General features: G+C 38.7%; 1 protein-coding gene across 1 annotated transcript in view; it reads left to right on the top strand.

The window, feature by feature from the left end:
* The first annotated feature begins 4,742 nt into the window (after positions 1–4,742).
* LOC136758558 (potassium channel subfamily T member 1) overlaps positions 4,743–15,855 on the top strand; it is an 89,986-nt gene continuing 78,873 nt past the window's right edge. The window contains exon 1 of the mRNA XM_066713049.1: positions 4,743–4,813. Coding sequence (XP_066569146.1) covers positions 4,770–4,813 — 44 coding nt within the window. The 5' untranslated portion in view covers positions 4,743–4,769. The remainder of the gene's footprint in view (positions 4,814–15,855) is intronic.

The raw sequence follows: 15,855 nt of genomic DNA, 5'->3' as shown, positions 1-15,855 counted from the left end.
CATATCCAGATGTTCAATCTCAGAAATTAATCTAATTCAATCTCCAAAGCAAGAGTATGACTTCAACATCTGTCTTTATGTGAAATACTTTGTTTTGCAATCCTAATTTCAACAGGGTTTCGTTTTTCTGTACTGTGGTCCGGCAATAGATCAGGATCAGTGTTCAGCACACAATCAAGCGAATGCATCTCTGCCTCATGGAATGACTGCACACTGCTCTGTTGAATGTGAAACATGTATAATGATTTCAACACTGAGAAAGCCAAGAGGGAGTCCTCTTACCAACGTGGCAAGGCTAGATGTTTAGTCCTGACAGATATTACGCATTCAGGATAGGTGTGTGGGCAGGTATGGTGTTTATTGAAAACAGTGTATTCTCGTACGAAGTCATGAGTGACAGACATAATTATGTCAATGAAGATGTTCCTCAGACTCAACATGAACAAGGTGACTTAAATAAATTATTTTGTTTTTTTATTACATTTAGTAATCAATTTTTGTTTTATTTTGGCCATGTAGTAGTTGACAACCAGATTGCCACTAGGTGGTTTGTCATTGCAACAAATAACCTGGGTGGCTAAGTATGGAGACTGAGTGTGTTAATTGTGTCTCATTAAAGGCATAATTCCTATCATAAATGGCAAATGGAAAGGGAGAAAAAACCTAGCAAGCAGTTTAACAGCCTCAGCAAACATATGAAATTGTCCAATGAAGCATGTTGTTTGGCAGGAAAATTTAAAAGTGATAACAGTTTGGGATTAAGCATCTGAAGAGTCACAGAAATCCAGAGAGAAATGCAGCTCCAGTCAAAAGGTTTTATTACAAGCAGCTGCTCGGAAGAGGTTCAAGAGGCAATCTCGAGGACAGTCCTAGAGAAGTTACAAGCTACAGGCACTTTTATGCAGACAAGACAGGAGAGAAAGATAACAGGCTCACATGTCTGTCCTGTGATGAGTGGAAATTCGGTTTCTGCCTGACAACTGCTCAGGAAGACCCATGGCTAAAACCGGGAAAAATGTAAGGCATACGTAATGTTTAATATAAGGGGTGTTTGTATGATGTATCAAGCCCAAATTGCTAGTGAAAACTGGTTCTTATCAAACCCTGTTCTTCTAGGTATCAGGGTTGAACTATAGCACAGTACCATAACACAGTAAGACCTGAGTGGCCTTGTTCACACAGACACACAAGGAAAGAAATGCAGTTCTTCACACGTTTTCTAGAATCTTGTTTTGTTTTCCTGTGCTAATAATTACTTTAAGAATAGTTAGCTTATGTTGCTTATTCCCATGTATGCCAATTATGTACTATATGTATCCAAGCTGTACAGCTAAAACTATTTTTTTATGTATTCCATTACTTGAATGCCTGTTAGTGACTCTCTTCCTTAGTGATTAAAACTGTCAGGGGAAGTAGTTGCATACAAGTGTAAAAACGTATGTAATTTTGTATCTTCGATGTAAATTTAGGGAGACCGTTTCAGTCTGTCCTAGTCAGGATGTACGTACGTACCTAATGACTCCATGGTTTAACTGTGCAACCCTGAAAACAACCCTAGTGCACTTGTAAATGTAAATTTGAGTGTACCAGCTCGAAAATGTCATCCATCTTTGTGAGAGGAAAGGGCCCTGCAATGCAATACAACAGACTCATTCCTGTGTGAGAATCTTGTGAAACTCCTTTACATTGCCTGTTACATATCTCATGAAAGGGGATGAGATTTTGGTCTCTCGTGTTATGGACAGAAGGTTTTTGCGATGGGAAATGCTAGGTGGAGAATAGAGAAGGGACGAGAGCTGCACAGTATATGGCAAGAATCTGCCCAACTGGGATCAAACTACCAGTAATTCCAGGTCTGCGCAAGAAACAAAGACTGAAGTTTCTGGTAATTCCTCAAGAATGTGCCGTGAGTGACATGCATGGTCGTGACTCACCGATGTCCTGTCGAGAATGACGTAAGCAACCAAGATCGGCTGTGAGTGTGTGGGAGGAACTCTGCAGGAGCGAACTATTTTCAAAGAGTTAACTGCTAACCAGATGTTATAAAAAGAAAGTTTGCCGTGTGGTGTCAAATATTAACACAAGAACACTGCTTAGGGACATCACTGCCAAAATGGAGTTGCTCATCTTAATTCATCAATTTTAGACTACAATGAAACACAAAAGAGATGCCAGAAGTGGTCCAGATGACACAGTAGGTTAATGCATTAGCTTGTCCTGTTTTTGTTTTTCAGTCTAGACTTGAAAACGGTATTAGTCACCAGCCAAGCGAGTGGGCTGTCTCAATTTGCTAAGCGCCATAAAGCCGTTTCCAGTTTGGTACAATTAGAGTTTTGTACTTTAAGTTGGTGCATTATTACTGTGGTCCTTCATCTGGAGATGATGATGAATCACATGTATTTTCCTGTGACTCTTTAGGGGAATCCTCAAAGCAGTGTTTTGCATTACTCTGGGCCACAGTCCAAACAAATTAATATACCTTCACAAAACCTATTCATCTATCCCACATATCTGTTCATCTGTCCGCCTCCAGACTGCCAGGTCTGTTCCAGTTGGTGTTCCGGAAGCTCTCAGAGAAAATTATAGTTTCTACTGCTGCAGAAATGACCTCTTCCTCAGTGTCCAAATGCTAGGATATCAGTCACGTAGTGTCTTGGAAAGTTCAGAGCAGCCGAGTCATGTGAATGCACCAACAACTTGGATCCATGTAAAATCCAAGTTCCAGGTCAAATGTCTTTCCCAGACAGAGTAATGTAAACATTGCACTGTAACAGACAAGGCCGTTCTGCAGTATTTTGGTCTTCTTGCATCTGCTGTGATTTATGTTGGTGCATTATCTAAAGTGATATCCTTGAGGAAGAGAATTTTACAGTAACAGGCTGGAAAGTACGAAACCCCTGATTGAAATTCTATATATGTGTGCCCTTTCTTGGGCAAGCTCTTTAAATGTGACCTTTGCTTCAAGCGAATTGTGCATATTCAAATTTGTGGCACCATTAAAACGAAGCACTCCTTTGCCATCTTACCAATTAACTACTCTAACATTGCTGGAAACCTCACTGTCAGCTTTTAATTAGCCAGATTAATGAACAGATAAGGTTAAGAACATATTTGTCAAACTGAGGCTTTTTTCTGTGCATGAGTGGGAAATTAGAGTGCGAACATGCTATACATTTCAGAGAAGCAGAAAGTTTTTGAGATTCCCATGAAGAAAATACAATTTTGAGAGTGGGTGTTTGGCTAAAGGGCTGACCAGCGACTCGCTGGAAAGAACCACTTGACTGAAACATGGATCGTGTTTGCTCTCTCCGGCCATTTGAGCTTGTTTTATAATGGTTTTTGTTAGTATCATTTTATTTATTTTATTATTTATTGTTTATTTTAAGTTGCTTGTGAGTTTAAGATCATCAGTTGTCTTTAAGTCTTATAGTGAAGGTTCACTTATTTGTGTACTTCTACACTGAATTTTAAATGAATTTCACATTCACAATCCAGTTACATAATGTCCAAATAATTGAAAGGACATATATATATATATATATATATATATATATATATATATATATATATATATATATATATATATATATATATATATATATATATATATATATATATATATATATATAATGGCTTTAATGGGTTGTTTTCCAAATTTCATTGTACTGGAAAGTCATATTTAATATAATAAGCTTAACTATATTTTGTTAATATAGGTGTACCTCGACTATTATTCTTATTTTCTGGCCTTCTTTGTTATGTTTATTGTTAAACAGCTTTAATTGATGGGAATATACAATGGATTCTCAATTACAGATTAATGTGATAATTGGATGTGAATGTGGGGAAAAAAATCTAAATTGATTTCAGTTGATTTCAGGTTGTTTACTGCTTGATTAAGTGATTTAGAATTGACACTGCTGTGTATAAAAGATGATGTTTACCTTGCCTTCGAACCTGAAGACTACCTGTGAGGAGTATTCTGTTAATGTCTGCGCTTTGAGCGAGAGAGTGAAATAATTACTGGCCTTTTCTTATCAAAGACCTGGTAATGAGGTTGAGACCTGATGTGATTTAAAATCACGTGACCTGGTGTTGGAACCTGGAGATAGTGCTTGTGCGTGAGATGGGTCATAAAGGAAAACATAAACTGGGAGATCATTGGAAGAAGCCTGTTTACAAAGTGATAAATAGGGTTGTGTCTAATATCCCTCAGTATACAGTTGAGTGGTAAGATAGGAAAGGGTTTAGGAGGGTGCTCCATAGAAATCTTTTACTGCCGTGTCGACAGTCTGCAATGATTATGTCAGACATCCGGGAGGATCCAAAGGTGGTTCTTTCCATTATGCGAAAAGTTACTAATTGATTTAGATTTGACACTGCTGTGTATACAAGGGAGGGAAATTCAGGTTTTTAGGGTTATTTTGTCTTCTTACTTGAATACCACTAAACTTGAGCAACTAACTGAGCTCTCTTGTTTTTTATGGAATTATGGTCCTCGTTAAAACAATGGCTATAATTGTTGCTCTAGGAGTTAGTGTAACATTTATGATATTTTTATGGAATATGTATTTTTCCCATTTATGTTTTTTCTAATTTGTTTGCTGTGAAGAAGGAATTCTGAACTCTTGTGAAATAAAAGCTTGACTGAAATCGTTTTCCTTTTGTTTGGATTGCATTTTTCTGGATTGAGGACTGCTGAGTTGAGCAATACAGTTCATTTACATGTTATCCCTTGGCAAGTAACTATAAGACCTGAAGACCAAGACATGTGGAGTTTCATAAGTAAGGAGCATCAAAGAGCTATACCCAGGTTAGCTACAAATGATTTTTATAAGCATATTAAGAAGCAATATCTTCCCTAAAGGCACAATTAAATTGAATTGACAGTTATATGTTCATATTGCATTGCCCTTCAAATTGATACTTTGTTGAGGTCAATATAATTATCATGCCATTTTGCTGGCATTTCCATCTGTAATCTTTCATTTCATTTGTTCAAGATCCTGTTTTGTTTCCCAGGTTCCTCAGTTGGTAGTTACATGAAATTCCTGGCATTTGTAATTTTCTCTTTATTGTGATGTGTTAACAGGCAGCCTCTTAAGAATTTAACTCCTTTAACTCTAAGCTCTTTATCATTATCACTTAGGAAATTAACTCCTTTGGACAAGTAGCTCTTGAATGTCACTGTAATTTGGAGGTATCACTCACTGAAAATGGAAGTAGCAGATGTTCATTTGACTGTTCCTGTGATATATAACATTATTTGATTTCTTTCTTTTGAAACCTGATTTGGTTTTATTTTACAATCAATCCAAGCTGAACCTATTCACAAAATCCCACATTTTCTGCAAAAGAAAAAACACTAACCAAGCATTATGAATTTAATTATGTAACACTTCGGAGAGAGTTACCCCACCCTATCCATGACAAATTAAAACATACCAAAATGTAACCTTTTGATGTTAATGTGGGTATTATCACAAAGAGTTTTATAATCCATTTAAAGTACAATATTGTGGGCCTGGGTCAGTGATCTACCCTGCATTTGCATTTTCAATCACCTACCGAGACCAATATGAGTATATAACCCCCATGTTGCACCACAGAGCAGTAATTAATGTTTAATAGAAAAATGTATTTGTCTGTGATTCGAAATGGATATTCTTAAATGTGTTTTATTAATGACGGTCTTCCAGCAAACGTCTGCTCATTAGGATTATGGAGATTACATTCGTAATGAATTTCAAATTGTTCCCTGGTATAAATGCTAACAGTGTTGGAAATGCATGAGGTTTGTTTTATGAGGAACGGTTTCTCTTATTTAGTTATTAGTAATATTATTATTAATATGACTTTTCTCATATGACACTTATATGTTTGTTGGTTTATATATAAAGATAAATTATGTATTTTAATGTTTTAGCATTTTTAGTTATCTTTTGTTTCTCTCTGTATAAATATACACTACTGGTCAAAAGTTTTAGAACACCTACATTTTTCCAGTTTTTATTGAAATGTATGCAGTTTAAGGTCTCAATGTACTCTGAGATTAAGCATAGAACAAATAAACAATTGGAAATAAAAATAAATTATGGAATCATTTTGTTTAACAAAATGTAACCCCTTAAACTGACATACCCCTCTGTATCCTTAAAAGGGCACTCAATCCATGTGCTTCTCTTAATCCCATGTGTACTCTTCACTGTTGTGTTGGCCAAGTGTTTGGTATCCAATGAAATTATTTACGATTATTATGGTTATTATTAACAATAATAATAATATTACTAGAAGGGAATGCAATGAGGAAATTGCTTTGTTTCAGTAGACATGTTTTTAATCTAGACTGCACATTTGTACAATTCGTAGATTGTTTTTAAATATCTTGATTACAGTGGAACTATTCAACTGTGTTTGGATTGGGTATTTCATATATTCATATTTGTTTTCTGCTGAAACACTTCTGAATGAAGTGTGCGCTCAACAGAAATGAGTTTCCATTCTGCTTCTGAAAACTAAGAAGCTTAATTGTATTAGTCATTGCAAACTGTTTGACTGGCTATAGCTAAATGGATGTCTCTTTTAATCACCTTGTACGAGGAAGAAAAAATGAACTTGTGATGGAAAAACAGACTACATTGTCCGTGTTCAAGAGTGCTGAAATGTTCAGTCGTGCTTTCAGAAAGAGCTCATGTGTTGCGCTACACTGGGAGCAATTATAAAACCTCTGATCTCTTATCCAAAGGCCGCTGTTGTACCAACGTTTTAATCTGTGTTTGAGAATTGCAAACACTGAACTTTTTTAGTGGATAAAAAAGATGATGCTGCAACTGCATTTTTACCCCAAAAAAGTGCAGACTGAAAATTGTTCAGTTCTGTCCTTTTCATATCTATGTAATCCATTTCTATTCTAGCAGAAACATTTCTCACGTCAGTGTATCCCAGCTCCAGCTCGGGGGCTGCTCATTTGCTTGCTTTATAGGAATAGTTGGCCCGGAGCCAGATAATGAAATTAAGTTTTGATTCCCATGGTTCCTGTGTGAATTGCTTGACCAGTTTGCTGGATATCAGTCTCACTATTGGCATATCTGTGTCTCTTTCTTTCTAGCAAACGCACAAACACACACTAGTGTTACCTGTTCTAATTAAAGACTGGAATTGTAGTTTTATTCACGTTCAGTTAATTGATGTAATATTCAGTGTTTTACTTCGCTTCGCTTCATGTTACTTTCCTAGCTGCAATGCCTTGATAGCAACTCATTGGTATTTTTTTTGTTTTGGTAATTTTTTAAATTTCTTCTGTCTTCTGGAATTGTGCTCCCCATCCAGGAAGCAATGAAAAAAACATCTGATTATTATTATTATTTTTATTTCTTGGCAGACGCCCTTATCCAGGGCGACTTACAACATAATGTATGTAAATGATGTAAAATGATGTAAAATCCATAGGCCTTGATTACCTAAAAATATTTCTAGGCTAAATGTCTACACATTTTCTGAATGCAGAGAGAAGAGGGGAAAACAAATATTTAAAAGTTGCACATTTAATTTTTTCATTCAGCACACATTAGTCTGTGCTGATAATAAAAGTAATGTGGTTCCCTGGAGATTTAAAGGCAGCCCATCAATATAGCAATCCCAATGACTTTATTTTTAATTAGCCACCCAGGTACTCAAACATCACAAGTGTAGATCAGATGATAATAGCAAAACGTTGTAGGAGCCCTGTATTTCATGTAGTATCATGGGATCAGATTTAGTGCTTAATATTGAAACTGGAAAATCCTTTAGGACGATAAATTAGGTCAACTTAGAAGTTGTTACCCAGGCGGCATCTATGATATTCAGGCTTTGGCCTTGTTTCACTTCTAATCTCGGCTCCTTCTAGTTTACTGAGCAAAGGCGTTGATGAGCAACAGCAGAAAATCAATAACACATGCCTTATCTTTCTTATTAAAGCCATGCATATAGGCCATAGATTGGAATGGGAGACATACCCTTGTTTTTAACTTTAACTTGAGGTTGCCCCACTCATATATCAAGAAAGACGACATTATTTATCGATTGCAGAAGATGAAAGTGCCCAGACATTGTATTCATCTGATCTTAATCAGTTCTATGGGTACAATATCTTTAAACTTACAGATGCTGTTTTTTTGCCAGGGTATCACAGATGGTTCTCTGCAGAGATGCTTTAGGACTGTCTTGCAGCTCTGATAAGGTGTTTTTTTGTTTTTTTTTTACCCTTGACCTGTCACTGAGTAGACCTCACTTCAGTATGCTGGTTTCTTGTCAAAACCGGACGAATCTATTCACAGTGCCCTTGTGGGCTTGTATCAGACGTTTTTTTTACAAATGTAATTTATCGTTCCTATTTTTTACCACCTGCTGCTGTGGGCAGTGTTGCATAGCCATTCATTTCAGACAACCCCACACTTTGAAGGGGGCTGACAGACCAGCTGTGCAGTTTAAGACCATTCAGTCGGCCTGTGTATGACATTGTTGTTCTTTGTTACCCAGAAGATTTCCTGCAGAAAGCTGAATTAATTGCTATACAAATACTAAGGTAGTCCATTAATCTCTAAGATATTCGTCTAAGAGTTGTGTTGCACACTTAATTGCAACTGACCCGTGCTATGGGTGCATTGACACGGGAATCACCTAAACCAAAATCTGGAGCTGCCTGGAAGATAAGAAATGACCATGAATACAAACACAAATACACTATCAAAACTAAAAGAATAATAGGAATTATAAAAACCTAATCTAAAATTCCTTTAATAAAAATGGGCCATTAACCATAAAATCCTAAACTAATAATCCTCTCCTTTCTTATAGAGCAGGGGTGGGGAACCTTTTTCCTATCAAGGGCCATTCGAGTGTTCACAAATGTATTCACGGGTCACAACCTTAATTAATACACCTACATCAAAACATTAATACAGATTAAACTTACATTCTAATGCAAGAACAAATCAACGCACACACTGCAGTCAAAACATAAATAACTATATAGCCTACAATAAGCAAAAAGCTCAGAAATTGTATAGTTCAAAAATAACTATTGCATTTATCAAAACATAATTGTACACTAAAGTAAACATTTTCAACACAGTGTAAACTTTGTTTTCAACATACAAAGCTACAGTGAATAAAATCAGTGTATTTCAATAAACTATTTACTATGTATTTAGCCTGCATACCTGACAGCTTGTACAGTTCACACAGGACACGTTTCTGCACTTTCTTTGCATGAGCTTGTAGCTCACACTGCATTTTGACAGCCCTCTCCAGGTGAACACTTTTACTCCACAAATATATAGCATTGCAATAAATGCTGCTCCGCTGATAATGTCCCTGAATAATTATTTTGCGTATGATGTGCTTGCGCTATTGCACTCTGTACTATCTGCAGTAGCAATCACGTATTGATCAGTGGAGTAAAAGCACTTGGTGATTTGGACCTGGCGTTTCACTCGCAATGTGTTCACAGCACTGGCACGAACCCACAAATTATCTGTCATTGCCAGTATCACTGATGCCCCTGAATCAGTCATGCCTATATACACGGCATGTCCAAAACGAGCTCTTTTCAATCTCCGTTTCCAATCCATGTTGATTTGCGGGGTAATCACTGTATCCACTCTGACTACAGTTGTAAGAAAACACCTGTAATGCTATACAATGCGTGTGTTTTTCAAGCACATGAAAGACTGTAGACAGGTAGAGATCGCCACTTGAGGGCCAGACTGGCTCTATTGTAAAGGGAAGGCAGGATTATGTGTTATATTTGTGTTATGTATTTTAATGACCGGTGAAAATAATCCGATTTTGGCTATTCTAGGTAAATGTGTTTGTAACTTATTTATGTTCAAGTTTATGCAGTTAAAATGCAGTAGAGATGTTTATTACATAAGCTCGGCGCTTCTAGTGTTAAATGTATGTCACAGAAATTATTTTTTCAAATGGACTCTAGGGCCGGAGCAAACAGCCTCAGGGGCCGTATACGGCCCGGAGGCTAGACGTTCCCCACCCCTGTTATAGAGGATCAAGCGGTTCCCAGAGACTCTCCTAAAAACCAGGACATACACCGTAGAACCCCTTTTTCCACCAAAACAGCTCTAACCCGTCGAGGCATGGACTCCACTAGACCTCAGAAGGACATTAGCAGCAGATCCTTTAAGTCCTGTAAGTTGCGAGGTGGGGCCTCCATGGATTTGACTTGTTTGTCCAGCACATCCAACAGATGCTCGATTGGATTGAGATCTGGGGAATTTGGAGGCCAAGTCCACACCTTGAACTCGTGATTCATCAGACCAGGCCACCTTCTTCCATTGCTCCGTGGTCCAGTTCTGATGCTCACGTGCCCATTGTAGGCGCTTTCGGCAGTGGACAGGGGTCAGCATGGGCACCCTGACTGGTCTGCGGCTACGCAGCCCCATACGCAACAAACTGCGATGCACTGTGTGTTCTCACACCTTTCTATCAGAACCAGCATTCACTTTTTCAGCAATTTGAGCTACAGTAGCTCTTCTGTTGGATAGGACCACACGGGCCAGCCTTCACTCCCCACGTGCATCAGTGAGCCTTGGCTGCCCATGACCCTGTCGCCGGTTCACCGCTTTTCCTTCCTTGGAGCACTTTTGATAGGTACTGACCACTGCAGACCGGGAACACCCCACAAGAGCTGCAGTTTTGGAGATGCTCTGACCCAGTCATCTAGCCATCACAATTTGGCCCTTGTCAAAGTTGCTCAGATCCTTACACTTGGCCATTTTTCCTACTTCTAACGCATCAACTTTGAGGAGAAAATGTTTACTTGCTGCCTAATATATCCCCCCCACTGACAGGTGCCATGATAACGAGATTATCAGTGTTATTCACTTCACCTGTCAGTGGTCATAATTTTATGGCTGATCGGTGTACATGACAGTTATTAAAGTGCAGCAGTAGAGTCTCATATTGGTAGAAACAGTTGCAAACTTTCACTTTCTCCTATAAGTCCCAAATCATAACTAGGCTTCCTCGTCAATCAACTTAGACTTAGGCTGGACAGCACTTGTATCAGTCTCCTCTTCCCAAAATACAAGTACACAATGCCAATTAGTTCTCTCTCCCCTCGAAAGTGCTTACTGTGCATACTGTCATTGTATCCCTTTAGATCTGTCCAATGCGCGCTCTCTCCGGCAGTCTTGTCCTCTGCTTGCTCCCTCCTGATCGCGGTGCTCTCTTGGCTCAGGATATTGGGCACAAAGGGCAGGGACATGCAGCTCAAGGGGGCACGGCTCCTCCCTGCCATTCCTGGGCTCCCGAACAGGTGGTCAGGGATTCCTGAGCCTTTGGGCTGCCCATCTTCTGCCACAGGCAACGACACGGCCGGTCAGGGCCAACACCCTCCCCTGCTCTCCCTATCTTCTGCCCGCTTGGCCTTGGACAGAGAGCTGCACTACACATTCTTCCTGCTCAGAGAGAGGCCACTGCCTGCCTTCCGCTGCTCTCTCACCATCTCGTCTCATCTGTGATCTCTCTCCTCTCCAACCAGAATAACCAGCTCTTATCCCCTTACATGGGTCAGGACGCAGCTGGAAAATATCAGCCAAAAGCTTGCAGTGGTTCCAGGGAACACAGGATTGGCTCATTGTGAAAACAAATTAAACACACGTAAAAATAATAAATCAAACAATAATATAATGCAATAGTGAATTCAACAACTCAGCCAAGTAATTAAGATGTCAATTGTGCAAAAAAGGAATACATACATTAAAAAGATAAACAAGTGAAGTCATTAAGAAAAGTTAATAACGAGTAGTCACACCATCTGTGACACAACAGCTTATAACATGTATCTTCAATAGCAGACGTGCACAGCCCAAAGGAAAATAACAAAGCATTGAATAAGCGCTCTCCTACAGAATGTCTTCCAGCACTGTAGCTGCTCAGTGGCTTGGTTTCATTGTCATCTCAATGCAATTAGGTTTCTATGATCAGGATCATCTTTATTCACAGAACAAAAGTTAATGTTGTCGTCATGACCTCAGATCTCAATGTTTATGTGCATTTTTCCTCAGTAATTAAGATGTTATTAACTCTCACAATGAATCTATGTTTACTCATTCTGAAAGCAACCGTTAATCTTCTGCCAAGACATTGTAGGACATTTGAACAATCAATATCACATTTTATTTGAGATTCATTGTGTAGTACCAATTTGAATATTGATTTATAACATCAAATTGAGGGTAGATTTATGTATCCAGGCAAGTATAGACATTCCTCTGAATTGAATTGTTGATATAGATTACATTTTTTTGTCTTGGATTTTGCTAATACAATTAATACAGTCTGTGCTTTCCTGCAGAAGTGAGACACCTAAAGGATGAGTTTTTCTTTGCCAAGTGAAACCTGCACTATACATTGCAACCACAGGGTGGCCCTGTTGCTTTGGTTCTGTGGTATTTCATCTTACACTGCCATATTACAGCAGACTATAGTTTGGACTAATTAACAAGTATATCCGCAATATTATGTATTTATTTATTTTAAAATCAATTGCTTATATTAATTTAGTAGCATATATTTAAGATGGATGATCTTTTAGGTGGTATAATGGATGTTTGTCATTAATATGTATGTGTTCCTTGGGTGGCTCTGTAAATTGTAGCAGACTTTTTTTTTTTTTTTTTTTTTAAGACAATACCAGGCAAAGTGTGTTGAGAGAACACTTGGGAGACCAACATCTTGCTCTGGATGATCGAGGTGGAGTTTTCAGAATCCCTGAAGGGAGTTATTAATTCAAACTTCAGACTCTATGTATGTAGCAAAGCAGGTTTTCACTCCACCTGAGCTGTGAATTACACACTTCAGCTAATTATTTTCTGAGGTGAATCCTTTTTTGTGCGTCTTTAAGTGTTGACTTTCTAAGAGACCTATGGACTTGACTGCAGCTCTCCACCACTGGGGTTTGGGAAACCTCAGACTCGGACACCCTGTGTCATTTGACTCCTACGTGACTTGCCCGTTTTGGTGTTGTGTTAGTCAATTTATATAAGGAGTTATTGGGTATATGGCTCTATTGTGTGACTGGGGTGCAGGTGAATATAAAGCATGTAGTAGCTGATCTGTGTTCGAGCCATGGCTGGGCTATGGAATTGTGCCATTCAACTGACATAATCAGGTAGCTGTGAAAGTGAAGAAGAAACCCATCTCCTGCTACTTAAAAACATTTGACATGACTCGCCACCCAATCCAGAAACAAAGGAGAGGTTTTAATAGTGTGATATTCCTCCTGCATTTCTATGTATGTGTCTTGATTTATACCACTACGTTCATGTTTAAAAGATAATAAAACTGACAGCTGTACCCCGACTGTCAGTTGAGTGGTACACTGTGCACCACTTTATCATCATCATTGCATTACTCCTGTGTCTTTCTATTTGACCTTGGTGTGTCTTCAGATAGTTGTGAACTGTTCACAGTGTGGCTGTTTTGATCCGCAGTGGCAGGCTCAGTGCAGTAATCTGCTCAGCTGGAAAGAGCTGCTCCTGTATTCATCTTGATCAGCAAGTTTGAGGCAATGCTGCCATATGCATTGCCTTTGCATTTCCTGTGACATTTATTTCTGACGTGCTGCCTAAGGGCACAACTCTAACCATTGCCCATTAGTGACAAATACATCAAAAAAGAATAAGCAGAAGCAGCAAGATAAACAAGGATTTTAGCATTTCTTAATAAGATGAAGTGAGACTAACAAGGCCTCAAGATTTTATGCTGAAAAAGGGTGGCTGTGTGCATTTCAGGGATTTCAAATGCTTCTTAAAAATGCAGAGGTGCGAATTGCCACTGTCAAAGGCAGAGGTGTGAAGATCTTGATATCAACAAAGCAGAAAGGCTTAATGAAACTGAGTTTATTTTTATTCAATGAGTCGTCACCATAGCAACACCCTGATTGGAAATCAAAGGGGGGAAAGCAGTAAAATTCCGATTCAAATGCGAGACAATAATCCGAGTTGTTACTTTTACCTTTCAACGTTATTGTTTCTTGGTTTGATGGGGGTTTATAAGACATCTGATACATTGACCAGCCTCGGAGGATCGGTTTCCTTTCTGCTTCTTCCATTACTCTTGTCTTAAACCATTTCCTACAGCTGGAGTGCCCTTGCAATCTGCGATGCAAAGATTTCAAAGGTCAACTCGGCCACAGCGTCCAAACTGTACACAACCCTTTCTGCGGTTAAAGCCAAAATCTATGGACCATTTGTGTCAAACGGAATTGGATCGTGGTCAGAATAATGTAATGGAAGCGAAAGAAAATCAGGCTTAGCTGGACCAAGAGCTTTGTTGAAGTATTACCAAGTAAAGACTTTTAATGCCTCCACAAGACCCCATCAATACACTTATTGACTAAACACAGAGAATCAATTTCAGCCTAATTTCACTAGGAACTCCAGTCGTGACCCTCAGCAAGTCTTAAGTCTAAGCCTTATTACACCAATAAGAGGGACGGGCACAAGTATATTTTACATTTCAGACAACTATGCATGAAAGGGCTCATAGTGTATAAAATGAGTAGATTGTTGACATCATTCCCCCCAGACTTGGTAAATAGCTGTTTTGATGCAGGTGGTCTGTCACTCTGTAGGGTTTGTGAGGATCAGGCCTGGACAGCAGTTTCAATACAGCCCACTTGGAAAGGTTTCCCAATGCTTTTATTTGTCTGTAGCCAAACAGTAGTTCCTCTTTTGTAGGAAAAAAGTAAAATCAGTGCCTGGGCACACAAGAGTACATACAAAGGTGTTGAGTGAACACATTTTCTAACCACTCCAACAAAATCTTTTTGTTTGGGGTTGTTTTCATGAAATCCTTCTGATTAACAAGAGAATAGGTTTGTTTCATCATTCAGACTTTAGACTGTAAAAAATAAAAATAGCATGAAGGCTAATGTATTATTTAATAAACTGGGTTCCTTTGCTGTCCTTGCTTTTGTATGAAATATTCAGTTTTCCTATTTATTTTTGTTATTTTATATTGTGGCATCAGACTGAGTCCCAGATGGATTGATTTTATTGATTTAAGGTAACTGTGTTTCAGCCCTGAAACTGCAGCAGACTAGGGCATGTACTCAAACAACTGTAGTATTGAGGTTTATGTAGTCTTGTATTCTGCACCAGCTATTTTACTTTTTCCATACTTTGGGGAGAATATAACTTCAGATATGTGGAGTAATACAAATAAAATAAAACTATGGAATAACATAGTACTCAGTGGCCACATTATTAGGTACACCAGCTCGTTAACAAAAATATCCAAACAACGAATCATGTTGCAGCAACTCAATATATAAAGCATGAAGACATGGTCGAGGTTCAGTTGTTGTTTGACCAAACATTAGAATGGGGAAGACTAAGCCTAATCTAAGCGACTGACCGTGGTATGATTGTTGGTGCTAGACGTGGTGGTTCCAGCATCTCAGAAACAGCTGACATCCTGGGATTTTCATGCACTACAGTCTCTAGAGTATACAGAAAATGGTGCGATAAACAAAAAACATCCAGTGAGCAGCAGTACTGTGAGCCTTGTTAATGAGAGAGGTCAGAGGAGAATGGCCAGACTTATTCAAGCTGACAGAAAGGTCCAACCTTGAAGCAGATAGGCTACAGCAGCAGAAGACCATGCCAGGTTCCTCTCCTGTCAGCTGAGAACAGGAAGAAGAGGCTACAGTGGGCACATGATCACCAAAACTGGACGATTGAAGATTGGAAAAAACGTGGCCTGATGAATCTTGATTTCAGATTTTGGATAAAACCCCATGAATCCATGGATCCATCCTGCCTTGTGTCAACAGTACAGGCTGGTAGT

Source organism: Amia ocellicauda, chromosome 9 (genome assembly GCF_036373705.1).
Source record: "Amia ocellicauda isolate fAmiCal2 chromosome 9, fAmiCal2.hap1, whole genome shotgun sequence".
In the NCBI taxonomy this organism is placed as follows: Eukaryota; Metazoa; Chordata; class Actinopteri; order Amiiformes; family Amiidae; genus Amia; species Amia ocellicauda.
This window is presented reverse-complemented; position numbering and strand designations above follow the sequence as displayed.